Genomic DNA, 17,256 nt, shown 5'->3' with positions numbered 1-17,256 from the left:
CAAAGGATTAATCTCCAAAATTTACAAGCAGCTCATGCAGCTCAATAACAAAAAAACAAACAACCCAATCCAAAAATGGGCAGAAGACCTAAATAGACATTTCTCCAAAGAAGACATACAGACTGCCAACAAACACATGAAAGAATGCTCAACATCATTAATCATTAGAGAAATGCAAATCAAAACTACAATCAGATATCATCTCACACCAGTCAGAATGGCCATCATCAAAAAATCTAGAAACAATAAATGCTGGAGAGGGTGTGGAGAAAAGGGAACACTCTTGCACTGCTGGTGGGAATGTGAATTGGTACAGCCACTAAGGAGAACAGTATGGAGGTTCCTTAAAAAACTACAAATAGAACTACCATATGACCCAGCAATCCCACTACTGGGCACATACCCTGAGAAAACCATAATTCAAAAAGAGTCATGTACCAAAATATTCATTGCAGCTCTATTTACAATAGCCCGGAGATGAAAACAACCTAAGTGTCCATCATTGGTTGAATGGATAAAGAAGATGTGGCGCATATATACAATGGAATATTACTCAGCTATAAAAAGAAATGAAATTGAGCTATTTGTAATGAGATGGATGGACCTAGAGTCTGTCATACAGAGTGAAGTAAGTCAGAAAGAGAGAGACAAATACCGTATGCTAACACATACATATGGAATTTAAGGAAAAAAATGTCAAGAAGAACCTAGGGGTAAGACAGGAATAAAGACACAGACCTACTAGAGAATGGACTTGAGGATATGGGGAGGGGGAAGGGTAAGCTGGGACAAAGTGAGACAGTGGCATGGACATAAAGACACTACCAAACGTAAACAGGGAGATCAGCTCGGTGCTTTGTGACCACCTAGAGGGGTGGGGTAGGGAGGGTGGGAGGGAGGGAGACGCAAGAGGGAAGAGAGATGGGAACATATGTATATGTATAACTGATTCACTTTGTTATAAAGCAGAAACTAACACACCATTGTAAAGCAATTATACTCCAATAAAGATGTTAAAAAAAAAGAAATACGTGGTGCCTCATGGTCGTCAGACGTGGCAGAGCGAGGTCGGCATCCAGCCATCCCACACACCTGGGGAGAGCCGGCCCCAGGAGACGGGCGCTTAGGAGGCTGAGGCAGCGGAGGGGTCAGTATTTCTGTGCTTCGAGGGCGGCCCCTGAATCTGCCTTGAGAACAACGTGACATCATCTGGCTTCGCGGAAGTTTACATTTTTCCCTAATATCCCCCAAGTCTGGATAAACAGTGTTTCTATTTCTTCCCTTAGAAAGCAGTTGATTTATTTACCTACAGCAATTAATTTCATTTAAGGGGGCTGATAGAAATACTTATGATGTATCAGGATGAAAAATTAATGGATGAAAAAATCAGAGTAGGGCTTCCCTGGTGGCGCAGTGGTTAAGAATCCGCCTGCCAATGCAGGAGACACGGGTTCGAGCCCTGGTCCGGGGAGACCCCACAGGCCGCGGAGCAACTAAGCCCATGCGCCACAACTTCTGAGCCTGCGCTCTAGAGCCCACGAGCCACAACTACTGAGCCTGCGTGCCACAACTACTGAAGCTTGCGTGCCTAGAGCCCGTGCTCCGCAACAAGAGAAGCCACTGCAATGAGAAGCCCGCGCAACACAACAAAGAGTAGCCCCGCTCACCGCAACTAGAGAAAGCCCGCGTGCAGCAACAAAGACCCAACGCAGCCAAAAATAAAATAAATAAATTTGTTTTAAAAAAATCAGGGCCAGGGCTTCCCTGGTGGCGCAGTGGTTGAGAGTCTGCCTGCCGATGCAGGGAACGCGGGTTTGTACCCCAGTCTGGGAGGATCCCACATGCCGCGGAGCGGCTGGGCCTGTGAGCCATGACCGCTGGGCCTGTGCGTCTGGAGCCTGTACTCCTCAATGGGAGAGGCCACAGCACTGAGAGGCCCGCGTACCGCAAAAAAAAAAAAAAAAAAAAAGTGAAAAAAAAAAAAATCAGGGCCAAAGGAAAATAAAGGCAGATCAGCTTGGAGAAGATGGCAGTCTGATTTGATTCGTGGATGAAATTCAGATTATTTAGAATGACGGTAATAGTCAGATTACTCCCAATAACGTTTTCGAAGCACATGCCTCAGGGTGTTGATAGGGTTTCTAAAAAACATAGAGGAGGGTCCTGTTATCAAATACGTTTGAGAAATGTAGAGTCAGACAGAAAAACAGGGGCCACCTGCCCCAGAACCCTTTTTCAGAGGATTTTCACATCCTTCATGCAATCTTCCTGAATAATGAGCATATTAAAACAATTAAAACAACAAGACCCACCATCACCACATGCAGAACCCCTGTTCATGTGCCACTCATATGTTCACTCAGACCTCTTTGTGCCCATTGCACAGATGGGAAACTGAGGCCAGAAACCCCTCCCCAGCCCCGGGTTCCAGGAACTCATCCTTGGTCAGAATTGGCCAGGAGAGTGTCAGCCACACCTTCTGACAAGAGCCCTGAGTGAGGGGTCTGTGCAGCCCCCCTCAGAGTCAGCCCATTGAGGCTGGGACCAGGCCCTTTATCTCAAGAGGAGTTCCCAGGGTCCACTTCTCACCACGGCGGAGCTTGTGCACATCAGACCCGCCGGCCCCCTGCATCCTCTGGGCAGACAAGCAGCTAACCAGCAGAACACACTGGCAGGCTGGGCAGACTGAGGAGTCGGTACGTGGAGGGGAACATGTGCGTGCGTTTCCCTCATCAGGGCCTTTTACCTGAGGGAAGTTCGCCCCATTCAGGTGGGCGAAACCTCAGGAGGGAAACCCATGTCCACTGGTGTGAAGACCCAGAGATGGTTGGGTGACCACAGCAGCTGGAGACCAAGGGGGAATCCCAGAAAGGGGAGATCTCACCCCAAATCTCCCACTGACCCCAACACATGTGCAGGACTCCAAGTGGCCATGAGAAAACCTGTCAGAGATGGCAGGGAGACAGAACTTGGGGTTTACCTGATTGACCTGATTAAACAAAAATCCAGACACTCATGGTGGGAGGCAGGATCTCCACAACGCATTGTCCAAGATGTGCAGGATGCAATCTAAACTCACTGGACATACAGAGAGAGGGAAAACTGTGGCTTATCATCTGAACAGACCTGCAGCCCCAGTGACCAAGGTGACCCAGGTGATGAAGGCAGCAGTCACGGACTTTAAGGGAGCCATTCAATGTGTGCTCAGGTAAAACGTGAAAGAATATGCTCACCTTGCATGAAAAAAAGGAAATGTCAGCAGTAATAAAAAAAAAAACTGTACAGCGTAATCAAATAGAAACTCTAGAGCCAAGAAATACAGTATTCAAAATAAAAAAACTGTGCACAACAGCAGATTGGAGATGATAGAAGACAGAGCTGGTGAACTACAGAACAAATCAGCAGAATTTATCCAACCTGAAGAAGAGAGAAAAGGAAAAGAAGTGAGCAGAAGCCCACTGACCTGTGGGCCAAGAACAAAAGATCCTGCCTGTGTAATCGGAGTCCCGGAGGAGAGGAGAGAGGGGCTTGGGGGAAGCACTTAGAATAAACAGCAGCTGCATTTCCCGTTTTGGCGAGTTACATGCGTTTGCTGAGGCGCACAAAGAGTGGACAGAGCATCAGGGGACCTGGCTGCCCAGGGGTCCCAGCAGAGGGGCCCAGAGGGGCTGGACCCTGATTCCCCTGGGCTCAGAGCAGAGTCAGCCGGGCTCTGCCGGAGGTTAGCATATGCTCCACGTGGGCTCCCCAGGACGAAATGCACCTGGAGATGCCTCCTGCACCATTTCCATCTCGAGGCACCCTGCTGTCCGGGACCCACGAAGACCATCCAGCCCAAGCTTCGAGGTGAGCCACTGTCCCCGGGGCCTGGCCGTCCACCCTCAGGGTTTCCCTGCCAGCCTGTCCTCTGCGAGGGGCACACGCCTCCCCCCAGGAGCCAAGAGCCAAGCCCGAATCCCGGCCCAGGAACTCTTGTCCCACCTCCCTCCCAGTCACTGCAGTGTCCACCTGGGGGTCCCCCTCCCGCCCTTCCCTGCCTCCTGCCCTGCAAAGGCCACCCCAGGAGGCACCTTATTTCCCTGGTGAAGGGCTCCTGGGGCCAATGTACACGACCACACTCAATATAAAATTCCCACGATGAGCTAAGAAATAAGAAAAATGTTACTTATGGCTGAGTAATAGTCCACTGTATATCTGTGCCACACCTTCTTTATCCATGCCTCTGTGGATGGATATCTAGGTTGCTTTCATGTCCTGGCTATGTACATAGTGCTGCTGTGAACATTGGGTTGCATGTTTCTTTTCGAATTGTGTTTTTCTCCAGATGTATGCCCAAGAGTGGGATTGCTGGATCATATGGCAGCTCTATTTTTAGTTTTTTAAGGAGCCTCCATACTGTTCTCCACAGTTCACATTCCCACCAACAGTGTAGGAAAGTTTCCATTTTCTCTACACCCTCTCCAGCATTTGTTATTTGTAGACATTTTGATGATGGCCATTCTGACCGACGTGAGGTGATACCTCATTGTAGTTTTGATCTGCACTTCTCTAATAATTAGTGATGCTGAACATCTTTTCATGTGCCTGTGGGCCATGTGTACATCTTCTTTGGAGAAATTTCTATTTAGGTCCTCTGCCCATTGTTTGATTGGGTTGTTTGGTTTTTTGGTATTGAGCCACATGAGCTGTTTGTATATTTTGGAGACTAATCCCTTGTGAGTCGCATCTTTGCAAATATTTTCTACCATTCTGTGGATGGTGTTTTCATTTACTTTATGGTTTCCTTTGCTGTGCAAAAGCTTTTAAGTTTAATTGGTCCCATTTGCTTATTTTTGTTTCCTTTTCGTTACTCTAGGAGGTGGATCCAAAAAGAATGAAATCATGCCATTTGCAGCAACACGGATGGACCTAGAGGTGATCACACTAAGTGAAGTAAGTCAGACAAAGACAAACATCATATAATATCACCTATATGTAGAATCTTAAAAAATGATACAAATGAACTTATTTGCACAACAGAAACAGACTCACAGACATAGAGAACAGATTTGTGGTTACCAAAGTGGTAAGGGGGGAAGGGCTAAATTAGGAGTTTGGAATTAACAGATACACACAACTATATATAAACTAGGTAACCAACAAGGACCTACTATTAGCACAGGGAACTCTACTCAATACTCTGTAATAACCTACATGGGAAAAGAGTCTGAAAAAGAATGGATATATGCATACGTATACCTGAATCACTTTGCTGAACAAACTAACACAACATTGTAAACCAACTGTACTCCAATATAAAAGAAAAGTTTTTAAAGACTGCTATTTACGATATGGCTGCCTTACTATGAGCGTAATCATGTATTGTTTGGAGGCCTTCCTCTCATACATCTTAAGATAAAGGGGGTTTGATGCCAGCAGTTTTTTTTTTAACCTCAGCCTACGAGGCGTCTCAGGAGCAGCCCATCCGGAAGAGACGGCGGTGATTTTGGTAACACTCTCTTGCCAGGAGCCAGCGAGCAGGGAAGACTCCCCGGGCTGCCCTCCGGTTTCTGGCCGAGCAGCCGAGGGACGCGTGCCTGCCAGGGCCTGCGGCGGGAGCCCATCGTGTCTCCAGGGGCTGCCAGACTGAAGGCAGCTCGTCTTTCCGGCCTCTGACCGGACGCCAGGCACGGTGTCACCAAGCCCGTATAAAAGCGAGGGGCAGGCACAGTCCAGGCGCGCTGGGGACACGGGAGGACACCTGCCTAAAGAAGCTGCGCCAACCGGCCCGGACAGACCTCAGAGTAAGCCTGGGTGATGCGACCACGGGGCTGGGGCGTCCGTGGGGTGCGGGAGCCAGGGCCTCACACTGGCGTCTTCTGGGGATTTAACTTTGTTAGCAGCTTCTGCCATTCAGCCTTCCGGTGACAAAGCCCGGGATGGAGACCGAGCCGCCGGCCCCCTCCCCCTTCCTCCCACCCCCGCCGACTGCGGGGGACTGTTTCCACTGTCCGCTGCTGGCTTTCTGGTGCCCCTTGGCTGGCTGGCTGGCTGTCCGTTGTTTCTGCTCCGTGAGGGTTTGAAGGGCTGCACTGCAGGGCTGGTCTTCCGGAGAGTAAAAGCTCTGATACCCCGTGTCTCTGGGAAGCCCCGCAAGGAGAACAGTCAACTCACCTTAAAATGTCAACTTTTTCCTCGGTCAGAATGAGTCCAGCGCCAACCCCTGGTCCCTCCCAGAGGCAAAACCCTTGAGTGGATGCACCCCAGCCCCACACACAGTCGCCCACGTTTTCACTCTTTTTTTTTTTTTTTTTTTCGTTTTCACACTTTTAGTTCACCGGCAGCACTGCCAGCAAGGATTCGGCCCCTGGGGGAGAAACTGCGGGCGTTTCTAAGTCCTCTGGTCTACGGGGGCCCCCTGGGGGCTGGGACCACCTAGGACTTGGAGGACACGGCTCAGCGACAGCTCAGGGTGCCCCTGCCACGTGGAGGCTCTCCAAGATCAGCAAGGGGTCTGACCCAGGCTCCTTCAAATTACTGCCACTGCCCTGGGTCTTGGAGTGTGTGAGATTTTGCCTTTAAGAGCAGAGTCTATTACCCACAGCCCTCTGGCTCTCTTGAAAGTAAGCCTCGCTGGCCTTCAAAGCCAGACATTCTGGGGTTCATCTTCCTGGTGCAGGACCCCCAAGCTGGAGAGCTAACTGTGGGGCTCAGACCCCTTGCTCCTTGGGGAGAAACTCTATGACTGTGAAATCCCTCCCATTTGTGGGTTGCAGACCCAAGGGTGTGGGTCTTGACTATACTGTGTCTCCACCCCTCCTACCTGGCTGGCAGTGGTTCCTTCCATATATCCTCAGTTGTGGAAGGTCCTGCCAGTCTTCTGGTCACTCTCACTGACAGCTGCCCTGTGAGTAGTTAGAATTTGCACGTGCTCACAAGAGGAGGTGAGTTCAGGGTCTTCACCATCTTGACTCCTTCCCCATCACTGCTAATTTTGGAGTTGTTAACAGCCTCCTTTCATGGAGTTCACTCATTTCTTTATTTGCTCTGCAAATATACGTGTGTATCCTGGTGCCACAGGGGGCCTGCAGTCACCTGGAGACACACCGAGGCCCATGGGACCCAGAGGAGGGGCCCTGCCTGATTGTCAGGGGAGGCTGGGGTCCTCAGAGTGTGGACATGACAGCGGAGTAGGGCTCATCCCTGGAGGCTGGGGAGGGGCTACATTCCAGGACGAGGGACAGACAGCCACGCAGAGTCACGCAGAGTGAGCAGGGGTCTCCCCTCATGCCCATGGCATTCTGCAATTTCACTGTCACAGTAGACCCTGTCCCCAGCTGGGCTGCACTTGCTCCCAGATCCAGCCTGTCCCCACCTCCTTGGTGAGAACATGGTGAAGACAGCCCAGCCCCACGTGCCAGGGTGAGGACCAAAATAAACGATGGCCCTGAAAGATGGGTTCACGGCAGGCTGTCCCATCCCGCGGGCTCCTGGCGTGGAGGGCAGTGACCAGGAGGAGGGTGGCTCGCCCCGCGGCTCAGACAGGACAGCCCTCCCCGCCGTTTCCCCCCCCTCCCCCGCCCTCCTGCCCAGACCCTCCCTGCCAGCTTCACCCTCCGCCCTTGAGGCCTGCAAGTGTCTTTTTTGTTTCTCCTTCAGAATCCACAGCAGGTGCAGGCTTGGCGCTTTAGGGTTAGTCACGCAGCCGCGTAAACCCTGACCCAACAAGCCAGCAGCCTCGGAGATTTACAGTTGTTTTAAGGGATCTGCTGCCAGTCTCCAGGCTCTGTGGTTTCTTCTTCAGTTTTTGTAAGCATCCTGCACCTCAGTGTGGAGGACTGGACTCCCTGAGATGCCTTTTTATTTTTTAAATATTTTATTTTTATGACTTTATGTTTTCATATCTGGTAAGGCTGGTCCCCTTACTCCCATTAGTCACCTGCTTCAGAAATCTCTTGGCTATTCTTTTTTTTGTGTGTGTGGTACGTGGGCCTCTCATTGTTGTGGCCTCTCCCGTTGCGGAGCACAGGCTCCGGACGCGCAGGCTCAGCGGCCATGGCTCACGGGCCCAGCCGCCCCGCGGCATGTGGGATCTTCCCGGACCGGGGCACGAGCCCGTGTCCCCTGCATCGGCAGGCAGACTCTCAACCACTGCGCCACCAGGGAAGCCCCTTGAGATGCTTTTAGACTGTGAAGCGGGCGGCTCATCATTCTTCCTCTCTCCTCCCGGGCTCCTGCACCAGCATCATCTCCTCCCACACTGTGCCCTGGGTCCAGCTCTGGCCACAGATGTGAGCAGCTGTCCCTATGGCCAGCCCTCTGTCCCGAGGGTCAACCAGTGTCCAGAGCACGGAAGTTGCTTCCCAGTACTCACGTCCATGCACACAGGCACGTGTGCACACACGCACACACGTGCAGCATGTGTTGACAGGCTGGCACTGGGCCCCTTCTTCACTAGAAGCTGTGGACTAGCCTCGTGGACTAGACGCCGTGCAGGTGGAGCAGCAGAGGAGCCAGCGCTGTGGGGCTGAGGGCTGGGCCTCCCCCCCGCTGCCCCCACCCCGCTCCCCCTCTGCCAGCAGGGAGCAGCCTGGTTGGCCCTTCAGTGCATGGCCTGAGGTTTTAACAGCAGCCAACTCTACATGAAAAACAAAAGCTCATTCTGTCCCCAGAAACTTACCTTGATCTCGATTTCTAATTAAGCTGGAGGTGCCCTTCCAATGATCTCGGCTGGTTTAAGGGGTCCACTGGGGTCCTGGAATCTCCCACCGGGCTTCTCCTGACCCAGTGTCCACCTGTGTGTTCTGAAACATGGGGTCTTGATAGAACACGTGGGGTGCAGCCAGGCCAGCAGATCAGGCTGTGACTGCCGTTGAACAGACAGTTTGTCACTCATGGTCCCCAGAGGAGGGGGCACGCCCCACCCTGCATGGCCTCCCAGGGAGCGGCAGGGTCAGCTGGGGGGCAGGGAGAGAAGGGGCTGTGATTTCCATGGGAAGGCCCAGGTGAGGCAGGGCAAGCTGAGGAATTCCAGTGGCCCGGGGTGCAGGGCTGTCCCTGGTTTCTGGTGCCTGGTCCTGGGTGATGAGGGCAAGTGGATCGTGGCCCGGAGTGTGGCAGCCCACAGAGGGAGCCTCTGGATTGGTTGGGGTATGTTTGAAAAGGCACCCAGGAGGCAGGAAGCCCAGGCACAGCACTGGGACGTCCAGAAGAAGGCGTGTCGGGGTCGTGTGTGTAGGGTAGACACTAGGGCCCCGAGCTTACAGAAGCTGGAAACCTGGTTATGCAATGAGGTGCTGGAAGGTACCACAGGCTGAAGCAACAGACATTGAACGTCTCCATCCTGGAGGCTGGACTCCAAGAGCCAGGCGTGGGCAGCGGGGTCCCCTGAGGCCTCACTCCTTGCCGTGTGGACGGCCGCCTTATCCCCGGGTCTTCATGGGGCGCCCCTCTGTGCGTGTCTGTGCCCTGACCTCCTCTTCCTATAAGGACCCCAGTTCTACTGGGTCAGGGCCACCCTAGTGACCTTTTCTAGCCTTAATGACCTCCATCACGTTCTGCAGTCCTGGGGGCTGGGACCACCTAGGACTTGGAGGACACGGCTCAGCGACAGCTCAGGGTGCTCCTGCCACGTGGAGCCATATGGATTGCTAGCCGTCCTCACCCAAGACCACCTGCATGAAACATCCAAAGACCCAAAATGGGATTTGCCATCAGCTGCTACTTCCTCTAATACAAGAAACAGTTCCAGAAGGTGGCAGGGCCGCTGGTCTTAGACAGGCCATGAGGGGCTGACAGTCCAACTCCCCAAAAAGGTGTACAGGGTGCCTGGGAAATGTCTGGGGCCAAGCCAGCTTCTTTGTTGTTAACAAGCTGGTTTCATGTGCTCTCGCACCAACACAGCATAAATTCTCCTTTATCCAGAAAATGAGTAAAAGCTACACCTTGAAGAATCCAGCAAGGGTGTCCTACGATGCTGGAGTGATAAAGATGTTTTGGGAGAAAAAAATCGAGCTTCACACTACACAGCTGCAGAACGAGGACATGAGGATCCGCAGAAGTGCCCTGGACAGGTGAGCGCAGTGCCAGCGACCTGCGGGCACAGAGACACACCTGCACCAGGGCTGCTCAGCCCTCAGGATGCAGGCGTCCACAGACCCCACCACCACCACCCGCTTCCTCTCCCCAGATCAGTGTCACAGGAGAAATGGGTACGAAACACTGAACACCAGCCACCTTAACTCAGATTCAAAATCACATTATTGAATCACTAGTGGGAGAGAGGAACACCCCATCCCTCCCTCCCCCCATCCCACCATCCCTTCCAATCACCCCATCCCTCCATCACCCCGTCCCACCATCACCCCATCCCTCCTTCACCCCCTCCCTCCATCACCCCGTCCCTCCTTCACCCCCTCCCTCCATCACCCCGTCCCACCATCACCCCTTCCCTCCATCACCTTATCCCTCCTCACCCCGTCTCTCCATCACCCCGTCCGTTCATCCCCACTCTCCTGAGGGTCTTGTAGGAAGCTGTCGCCCAGGGTTAGTCTGGCTTTGTCTGTTTTCTGACAGTTGTTCCCACTGAGTTCAGGATAAAACAACGTGTCCCTTCTACTCCTTCCCGCACATTTGCTTGACTTGCAGATACAAAGCCACCCCTTTCTTTACTGGGTGGACTCCAGGGGCCTGTGAGTGCTGAGGGCGTCTCCCTGAGCTCAGGTGACCCTGAGCAGACCCAGGAGTGACCGCTCGTGGACAGCTAAGACGGCGTATTAGCACCTAGACAAGGATTCAAATGGCCAGAAGCTTCCAAAGCGGGCGCGGCCTTAGCCCCCAGATAGTATCAGCAGCTGCCGCCCTGGAAGCTGGGCTAGAAAGGAGGATTCTTGGGGGCCGCGGCGGGACCAGGCTTGCACTGACCTTGTGAGCAGCCGGAGGTCTGGTTGGCGCACTGGGCGCCCCCCACCTGTCTCCAAGGCTTCTGGCCACTCGGCACAGGCATGGGGGCCATGACATCTCCTGTCCTCACAGTGAAGCCCCCAGAGCTGGTCACTGCACCCACCTGGCCTCCACGGGCAGGGTTCCTGCACGGAACCGTCACACGAATGGTTTCCCCCCACCCCAGGCTCCCTCCTGGGTCTCCGTGGCCTTGTCCCTGTCTTTCATGTGTCATCAGGCCCTGGGATGTTCTGGGTCTTTGGCCCATGGGGGCAGGTCCCAAGAGTGGGCCACAGGTCAGCACCGGCCCGGTTAGTCACCGAGGTCCTGGACTGCTAGGGGCCGGACCGGGGAAGGGGGTGACATCTTCGCCTCTCTGGAGAGAAGTGGCTGTTATGGAGCCTCGGACCCCCGCCAGCCCACACCTTACTCCTGGCCGGCAGCAGCTCTGGGCCACGTCCCCAGGGCCGCCACAGCCTGGTAGAGGGCAGGAGCGTGGCCGAGGCGCGGGGCCCGGCTGTCCCGCCTCTCCATGGGCTGCTGGGAGGCGCCCTCCTCACCTAGGTCCCTGGGCACTGGGACAGGCGTCTGCGGGGACTCTCGTTGCCAGTCTGCCCGCCAGCCCTAGAGGTCGGTCTGGGCCAGGCGCCCCCCACCTGCCTCCCTCCAAGCCAAACCACATGCTCACGTGTGGCCCACAGGCAGCTGCGACCCCTTGGCCAGGCCGTTCCCACCCAGGGCACACCGTGTGTTGTGCTGTGGTCACCGCAACAGGCCACCTTCCCGGGAAGGGACCGCCCAAGGGGCCGGCGTGAGGGCACGTCCAGGCCTTGGGAGCACAGGCGACGGCAGTGATGGGCGCATCCCCAGGTGCGAGTTCAGGACGCAGCTGGATCCCCGCCTTCCCTTCCGGGAGGAGCCCGAGTGAGACCCTCCGTGGCAGGCGAGGCCTGAAGCGCGGGCACCAGCTGGCAGGGAGGGGGCAGCTTAGCTCGCACGCAGCCAAGGTGCCAACAGACGGGCCCAGCTGACCCCAGCCCTCCCTGAGCCCAAACGGTCGCCCGCCCCAGGCTCCGCAGCGAGTGGGCTCGGAAGCTGGAGAGGAGGAACCAGATGATGCTGAGCAGCCAGGAGGCGCCCCCGCGGCCCACCCTGCCCGGCACCCCCGACCAGCCCGCAGCCTGAGGCCCGACCTGCTTCCCCCGACGCTCCCGCCGTGGCCCCCGCGCCAGCAGAACCGCTTTGTGGTTTTGCGTCTCTAGCGTGACGCAAGCGCCCAATAAAATCTAAGATAAGTGGATGCTTTGTGCACATTTGTCTTCGTATCCGTAAAATGTACACAGATTAAAAGCGACAGTGATGCTACTAACGTACAACAAGCCACAGAGAGAAGCCACTGGGCTGCAGGGACCCGTGCATTTAAACAGCTTCATTCACCTTCGATCAAAATGTGTGCAGAAGCTCAGCCTCAGGATGGCGCCTGATGTGAAGGCGTGTAAAGCACGTGCTTCCCCCAAATTCCTTTACACTCTTTACTCATCACCAGGAACATCTCGAGGCTAAGCAGTCTTGTCCTCACAGTCAGAAATTTCACCCGGGTTTGGAGGCACAAACCTCCTGAGTCCACAGAGGCCACTCGAGCCGGGATTCGGTGCTTCGGGTTCAGTCGTGTCCCCGCCGAGCCCCCCAGCAGGGGCTGTGACCACCGCAAACGGGCAGGAGGGCCGAGCATGCAGCAGAGGCCGGGCCGCAGCAGGAGGACCTGGTCTGTCTCATCTCCTGATGAGGCCCAGACACCAGCCGGTGCCTGACCGTACTCCACCAGCCTGCCTGTGTGCGCCCCGCAGTGGCCACTGCGGCCCCTCGTTGGCGGTGCAGGACTGCTGGTATGGGGCTGGGGTCTAGCTCACGTCATCTCTCCAGGTTGAGTAACAGGGAAGGACAAATCTGACTCCATATTGGGTCTGTTTCTTTAACTTTTGTATCTTATTGCTTTTGCTACAAGTTAATCACTGAAAGAGTGTTGCCTATAACCTGAAATATACAGGGTAGCCATTCTCAAGGCTCTGACCTTTAAGGGTACAACACTTTTCATTCATATAAAGAGAAAAATTTGCAGGACAGAGAATACCACTTGTCTTGTTGGAGGTTTACAGGAACATCCTGACCTGACCTAGGTGGACAGCTGCAAGAACAAAAGATGCTGACACCAAGAGGTCTGCAACAACCAGCCACGCCCCTCCCCTTTTAGTGTAAAAGAAGGCTGAATTCTGACTTGGGTGAGACAGTTCCCTGGGACATGCATCTACCATCTTCTCGGTCTGCCGGCTTTCCTAATAAAGTCCCTATTCCCTGCCCCAGCACCTGGTCTCTCAAGTTATTGGCCTGTCGTGCAGCCAGCAGTGCAAGCTCGGACTCAGTAACTATTGGGTTTGGATTCTGTGCTGTCCTGACCATCTGGTCCAGTGGGCAAGCAGAGGGGAAGGAGCATGGCTTCACCAGTGTTGGGAGCCTCCCCAGAGACTTAACCAGATATAAAACGTTGACACCAATGGCCACGTGACACCCTGTGCTGAACACAGATGCCTTGTAGGGCGTTTCCAGAGCTGACCACACAGAGTGGAAAGGCAAGCGAAAGTCCAGCAGGAAAGGCCCAGAACCTGACACAAAGCGTGGATGCTTAGCTCCCCAAATGGCCCGGTGGAGAGAACCTAGCAAAGGTCCCTTACGACACCAACTTGCGAACACATGTTCCTTGGGTCACCTCGTGGGCTGTCCGTCATTGCTCGTGACTCAGGACATTCCATTGATAAACATGCTGGGAACGTGGTGATTAATTGCCCTAAAAATAGTTGGAGAACAAAAGTCCGTCACTAAGACTCACAAAGTCCCAGGCTGCTGGAAGGTAATTTCATCTGATGATGGGCTTAGAGCTCCGAGCTGTCAACACTGAAAAACAGAGCCATCATCTTGGACCGTTTGGGGTGGAAGGGCGTGTCGGTGCAGCAGCCCTAGTTGTGAGGCCGTGCACAATCTCTGTCCTCACTGCCTGTCATGCTGTGGTCACTCTGCAGTGACCCAGTGACCTTCCCTTCGTGGCAAAAGCCAAAATGGCGCGGAGACAGGGCCCTTCACCAACCGCATCTACTCTCTTTATCGTTGATCTTGGCCTCAGGCGAAGCCAAGCTAGACTCTGAGGTCGGAAGGCATTCGGTGAGGGAGAGGGTGCTGCAGCGAGGGCGAGGGCGGGCGGGCAGGACCCCAGCCCCAGGGGCCCACGTGAGGGCTCAGGACCGAGCTCTCCTCACACCTGGCTCTTTTGTAATTTTCCACGTGTGCAGAGCACATTTAGGGGCTGAATTCCAACAGAATATCCACTCCTTCCTCTTCTGGAGGAGAATCTGAGACACAGAGAAGTGGGGATGGGGCCCCAGCCATGCAGCCTGGAGAAGAGAGCGAAGACAGCCTTTCTCTTCTCTCCACAAGCCTTCGCCCCTTCCCGGCATCGGGAGTAACTGAGGGAAGGGCCGTGATGGCGGAGGGTGTGGGGTCACCCGGGCTGCCTGATGTGAGGGGCGCCCCTGAGCCCGGGGCACTCCAGCACTCAGGCTGGGCACAGACACCTGCTCCCAGCGGGTCTGTGCAGGCACCTGCCGCTCTCGGACCTCCACGGGGCACCTGGGGTCCGTCCACTGTGCCCATCAGCTCTTCCCCAAAACAGCATTGCCGCTCAGGTCTGACGTTCATCCTAGCACAGCAGGATAACTCCCAGTGGCTAGTTGGGTTTTTTCCTGCTGTATCATGGAAGGGTTTCTGAAACTCACACCACGTTTTGCCGAACTCATTAAGGCCGAGCAGAGCCACGCGCGCTGAAGAGTAACCGTGACTCTGAGTCCACGGCTGCCTGTCCTCCAGAACCGAGCTGGGGTCAGGCAGTTAGGTGACGGTCCGGCAGAGCCTCGTAGGGCCGCCCGGGCCCCCGGCTTGCTGTGCTGTTCCTCACCCGTGAGTCCCTTGCTCCGCCTGCATGGGACTCAGTCCCAGTTCTGGCAGGAACCACAGCCCACAGCCCAGAAATTCCTGACACCTGTGGTCAAGCATCTTAATGTTTCTGCCGGGAAAACACAGGGAAGTTTCCTCTCAGTGTAATATGAGAGGGTCTGGCTGACAAGTGAGCTACGAAGAAAGCTTCTACTTTTCAGAGCTGTTTGGACCTGGGCACTGCAGACAAGGGACTGAGGGGCTGTCATTGTGGGAAGTGAAGCCGCCCACGCAGGGCCGGCCTCCAAATTGGAGACCCCATGGTTCGAGACCCCATGGGCGGCACCCACGGAGGCTCCCTGGAGGAGGGTCCCCCCTGCAGAGCAGTGATGCTGGGGCTTGCCAAACCAAGAACAGGGCTCATTAAACGAGGAAGTTAGTCGTCCTTAGCGGTGGCTGGCCGTGTACCGTCTCTCTCCCCTTCAGCACGCGTCTTGCAGGAATCAGAGCGTCCCTCAGCCCAGGCAAAATTCAGCTACTTAACAGAAAGCCGTGAAGATTCCTTGACACCAGTTAACGCTGAGTCCTTTCTCGGATGCACCCAGTTACCCCCAACTTCCTGTGACAGCAGGTTGGTGTGAACAAGACTCGCATCGAGCAGGTGACTCTACTTCCGGGGGGAGACCAGCATCCTGGGGACTGTCCCCCAAGCCCGTCCTGAGGGGCCCCTTCCTCGTGGTGTCATTTGTCTGCTTCTCTATCCTCTTAAAGATGGAAATTCCCTCCAAGGGCTCAAGAGGTTCGAGCTAAACATCAGGGCTGCGTCACCTCCCTCCCAAAAGACCGGCACCTGGGCATCCCGTGCGTGAGGCTGAGTCTGAGTCTGCGTCCAGGAGACACACGCCCCCCGTCTCTCTGACGCCAGGTAAGCCCAGGTCCCCAGCAGACACTCCTGAGGATGTGACCACAAATCCCCACCTTGTCCAACCGGTCACTTCTAGAAAGCTGACAAGGGGGACTTGCTCATCTGTCACCACTTTTATGTCCACTAGACAGCCTCCCTTTTTCAAGTGGGTTCTTCCTTGTGAGTGGCGTGGTTTGGTTAGACTGCCCCTCATGAGTGCAGAAAGCAGGATTATGTTTCATTTTCCCTTTGCCACCAATATTCAAAATGAAAAGTTGGCTTAATATCTACCTTGAATCTGTTTCTCAGGCTTTCTATTGAGCATCACCATGGATTCATGGATTTACATAGACTGGATGCAGTCAGTCAACTCTGAGCATCATTTTAGATGCTTGAATTGTCACCGATTTGACCAGTGGGACCTTTGCAAAGGATTTTCCACTCATCTTGAAAGTTCCCTTGCTTTCTGAAACAACAAAAGGTCCTAAGCTTGTGTGTACCGCAGCTGCCCTGGAACAGAAAATGAATAAACAAATTGTGGTACATTCAATAGTAAAATAATAGGAATAAAAAGTAACAAACTGCGGATACGTGCACCAAAGTGGCACGTGTGGTGAAAGGAGATTGGGGTGTGATAAAAACATGCCCATCCTGCAGGTGACATCCCAGAAGGGGCAGAGGGAGTCATGGTGAAAGCGGGACTCCAGTCCCCTCCGGGCAGGGAATCATCTCTGAGCAGCTCAGGGGCCGAGTAGGGGTGGAGATGCTCCAGATCTCGTTCAGGTGGAGGTTACATGACACACAATCCTCACGGCGCATGGAGCTGACCCTTGGATGGTGCACTTTATTGCATGTGAATTTCATCCCAGTAGAAAAGGTTTACAGTGAAGGCTCAGGTGCACCCCACCTCTGCTGGGGACCGGTGGCGGGGGGGCACATCCCATCTGAAGGGACGCGTTGCCCCCAGGGAGAGGCCACTCCACCCCCAGGGAGGGCGAGTGCTGGGCCCTGATGGGGGCGGGGGTGCTTATCCTACCCAGGGATCTCGGGTCCCTGGTCTCATGCATTGCCCACCAGGATCCACTGTCCCTCTCCTCCCAGTCGGACCCTGACCTGGGCAGGTGCTCCTGGGACCACTGAATGGCCCTTGGGCTCAGGATGGGGAAGGGGAGGGTCCTCCTGGCTTCACACGCGGCCTTTGACTGACGGCGCCTCGTCCAGCCTCGTTCTGTCCCTCTCCAGCCATCTCACTGTCCGCACACCATCCACCAGCCCTACTGTCCCTCCCTCGCCTGGTCTGCGCCCGCCAGCATTCACTTCCTGGACCCCAGCCCACGGCAAGCACTTGTGGGGTCCCCTGGTCCTGGGATGGAAATGCCACGAGGGGTGGGTCCTCACTGCCAGTCCCAGGGGCCTGGGCTGTGGGATCCCAGGGGCAGACAGGGGCCCCA

At 54.7% G+C, this 17,256-nt stretch overlaps 1 protein-coding gene across 1 annotated transcript; it reads left to right on the top strand.

Annotated features, from left to right (window-relative positions):
- The first annotated feature begins 9,906 nt into the window (after nucleotides 1-9,906).
- FAM240C (family with sequence similarity 240 member C) lies at nucleotides 9,907-12,105 on the top strand. Its single transcript, XM_065880208.1, has 2 exons — nucleotides 9,907-10,052; nucleotides 11,991-12,105. The coding sequence occupies exons 1-2, from the start codon at nucleotides 9,907-9,909 to the stop codon at nucleotides 12,103-12,105; spliced, it is 261 nt and encodes an 86-aa protein (XP_065736280.1).
- The last annotated feature ends 5,151 nt before the right edge of the window (nucleotides 12,106-17,256 follow it).

Source organism: Phocoena phocoena, chromosome 7 (assembly GCF_963924675.1).
Source record: "Phocoena phocoena chromosome 7, mPhoPho1.1, whole genome shotgun sequence".
NCBI classification, from domain to species: Eukaryota; Metazoa; Chordata; class Mammalia; order Artiodactyla; family Phocoenidae; genus Phocoena; species Phocoena phocoena.
The sequence above is the reverse complement of the archived record's forward strand: the minus strand, read 5'-3'. Positions and strand labels throughout refer to the sequence as shown.